Raw genomic sequence first — 3,531 nt, forward strand, 5'->3', positions numbered from 1 at the left:
GTCCTTTGTGTATGTTTTTTTCCCTCTAGCCTGCCTTATGTTCAGTATTTTGGAGGTGTCTCTGCTCTGAGTAAACAACAGTTTCTCAAAATCAATGGATTTCCTAATAATTATTGGGGCTGGGGAGGAGAAGATGATGACATTTTTAACAGGTAATGGTCACAACTTAGATCTTTCTCCCTTGTCAACTTTCACTTCCAGTTTTGGAATCAGTGCTTGGTTATTCTGCAGGGATTGACCCTCAGAAGGGATATATTCCCCACTCAGCCCAAGTTCTTAGGTGTGTCCTCGTGTAAGTCCTAAACAGGGTCTTTAGGAAAACAAGCTTCTGATATTTTTGGATTAGCTTTGGAAAATATAAAATGGGAACCAACTGAAGGGATTAGTTTACTCTGACTTGCCTTGTGCCATTTTGTACTAAAGGAGTAAACATGTTCTTTGTAAAAATTCAGCATCTCATTATGGGCACCTTTCAGTGTCAAACAAGTTTCCCTGCAAAGAATCTAACTTTCTGCACAGAATCTTTATGTTATATTTTTATTTTGGAATACTAGTGGGTTTTTTGAGATAAGGCATCACTGTATTGCCCAGGCTGGTCTTAAACTCAGGTGATCCTCCAACCTCAGCCTCCTGGGTCGCTGGAACTCATTTTTACATACACGAAAGGGGATAGAGTAGTATAAAAATGACCCACCTGGCCCTAACAACCATCATGCCATAGCCATTTGCCCCATCCATATCCCAGGGTTCTTTTGAAGCTGATAAACTTTTATCATGTATGTTGTTACTACTGGTGGTAAAAACCATCTGTCAGTGGCATTTGAAACCACATTCTTCTGCTCAATCCTCTCTGGAAATGGAGGCTTCAGCCCTACCAGCTATCAATAAGAACACCTTCTCCCTCTGTGAGCCAGTCTGAACTTGTCACTGAGTTTTATATCAGAATACACCCTGGTGCAGCCTTTCTGAATTGGAATCCATTTAGATGGTCAATTAATGGGAGTCTGTCAGAGCAACACTGTTGTCATTCAGGGTTTCACCATTGTGTGAAAACTTGACATAGATCCAGTTTTTAATATAGGCCTAGAAGGAAAGTTTAGTCTGCAGATTGGTTATCAAGCATGCATGCACTTATTAAGCATCTACTGCATATAGAGCACTATGCCAGGCAGGCCCAGTGAGGAAGACACTGAAAACCTGGACATGGGATCCAGACATTTGCTTCCACAGAACTACCCCTGGGGCAAACATTCTGGACTGGTATGGTAGCAGAGGGGTGATAGGATACCATAGCCCTGAATGGTCAGAATGGCTGGGGAGGGAGGGAGCATCGAGAATGGACATGCTAAGGTAATAGACTAGAAGGATGGGTGCTGTGTGGAACAACTGTCTAGAAAGAGAAAAGACCTAACTTTTGTATGACCTATTTACCATATGCCAGGCACCAGGATCAGTGCTCAGAGGAGGCAAGGCCAGGAACCTCCAAGTCATCCAAGATCAACCAGCCCTGGCCTCTTAACCAGCTGTGGTATTCCTGCTGCTGAGGCTTTAATTTTGATCCTCATTCCTTTTTCATGAACCAACACAGAATCCTCCTTGCTGTTCTGGCTAACCACAACACATTGAGATACGGTTTCACTATATTGTCCAGGCTGGTCAGACCAGAATGGGTCTGTTCTATTATTCCACTTAAGGGAACACTGCATGTTATATCCATTTCAAACACTGGCACTGTTGGGATGATCTAAGAGGGCCTTGCTCTCCTTTTTAGCCTTACTACCTGCCACTTCCCACCCCAGACCCTTGTCACCAGTCCCCAGAAGTTCATGTTGTTCTCTGAGGGCACCATGCTTGCTGTCATCTCTATGCCCCTGAATGATGTCCCAGCTGCCCAGAGTGCTCTGACAAACATCTCTTCATTGTCACAGCCTGGCTTTGACTGGTCGGCTCTGGCAGAACTGGTTGCTGCTTCCTCTGTGCCCCCAGCCCCATCTTCTTCTTCCCTTTGTGCTGGCACTGAAAGCCTTATGTTCTGGGCAGCTGTGTAAGTTCTATGAGGGCAGATACCCCTGGCATATGGTAGTCAGTGTCACAGACTCCAGAACTAGTCAGAAAAGGACATGGAATAGGAGGGTAAATTTGAACCAGTGTTGGACTGGGCTGGGATGTGGGTTGAGTGGGAGCCCAAAGCAGGGTGATGCAGCCGGGGGTCTCACTGTGATAGTGACTTTTCCCCTTTTTCTTTGCAGATTAGTTTTTAAAGGCATGTCTATATCTCGGCCAAATGCTGTGGTTGGGAGATGTCGAATGATCCGCCACTCAAGAGACAAGAAAAACGAACCCAATCCTCAGAGGTGTGTTTATTCTTATTCCTTCTTTCCCCTTTAGGATGGGGCAGGCAGGCTGCAGAAAGGAGGCTCTGGGGAAGGCTCTGTGCCTCAAGGGAAATTGGGGGGTAGGGGATACATTTAATGATTTCTTCTTGAGATTTTTTGTTTTAACACAATCCCTTTGTCCCTTTATTTCTTTATAGGTTTGATCGAATTGCACACACAAAAGAGACAATGCTCTCTGATGGTTTGAACTCACTCACCTATGAGTTACTGGATGTACAAAGATACCCAATGTATACCCAAATCACAGTAGACGTCGGGACACCAAGCTAGCATTTTGGTTTGTGAATAAGAGACCTGAAAACAGCCAGGGACCTTTGCTGTGTGTCTCTGCCAATCTGCTGGGCTAGTCCCTCGATTTTACCAATCTGAGTGACAAATCCCCTTCACTTATCATTCAGATGCCTTTCCAGATGACCAGGACGAGTGGGATACTTTGCCCCCACCTTGGCTCAGCATGTGACTTAGCTCTACAAGGTTTTTGTCATTGTAGAAACTGTCAGCCATCGTGGGGAGTTATGACAGTGTCACCCCAAAGAGTCAGAACTGTACACAGCCCAAATACTTGGTGACTGTGGGATTTATTTCTGGCGATAAAACTGCTAGAAATGAAAACTATTGTGAAATAGGTCAGAATTTCTCTAAATTGTGGTGTTCTTATTCCTTAATGAAAACTTGGAGAGTGCTATAGTAATTGAATTGGTGTGATATTTTTTGTTTGTCATATTTTAACAGAAAAACACAAAATTTCAGTTATTCTCATTTTACTCCCCCCAGCTTCTTTCACTGGTGTGCAACTATTACAATCACTGTGTGTGTGTGTGTGTGTGTGTGTGTGTGTGTGTGTCTTAGCAAAAGAATTTTAGAATTTTGAGCCTTGGACCTTTTTGTCCTGCTAACGTGTGAATTCCAAGGCAACTTTAGCCAACAGAGCAAAAGCCTTGGGTGTTCTCACATTCAGTGGTCTTCTCCAGACCATCTGATTTCTGAATGTAAACTTTTTTATTTTAATAGCAGTTTGTAGTATTTTAAAGAAAGAACAAATCGAGTTCTAATTATGATTTAGCTTGATTTTTGTATTGATCCAAATATGCATAGCTATTTAGTGTTACATCATGGCAATTTATTTTTCTTGAGC

General features: G+C 43.2%; 1 protein-coding gene across 1 annotated transcript in view; it reads left to right on the forward strand.

Moving 5' to 3' along the window:
• B4GALT1 (beta-1,4-galactosyltransferase 1) overlaps nt 1-3,032 on the forward strand; it is a 54,050-nt gene extending 51,018 nt beyond the window's left edge. Inside the window, exons 4-6 of the mRNA XM_003800285.3 lie at nt 30-152; nt 2,250-2,354; nt 2,534-3,032. Coding sequence (XP_003800333.1) covers nt 30-152; nt 2,250-2,354; nt 2,534-2,666 — 361 coding nt within the window. The 3' untranslated portion in view covers nt 2,667-3,032. The remainder of the gene's footprint in view (nt 1-29; nt 153-2,249; nt 2,355-2,533) is intronic.
• The last annotated feature ends 499 nt before the right edge of the window (nt 3,033-3,531 follow it).

The sequence above is a fragment of the Otolemur garnettii genome, unplaced genomic scaffold (assembly GCF_000181295.1).
Source record: "Otolemur garnettii isolate 467f Iridium unplaced genomic scaffold, OtoGar3 scaffold00172, whole genome shotgun sequence".
NCBI lineage: Eukaryota > Metazoa > Chordata > Mammalia > Primates > Galagidae > Otolemur > Otolemur garnettii.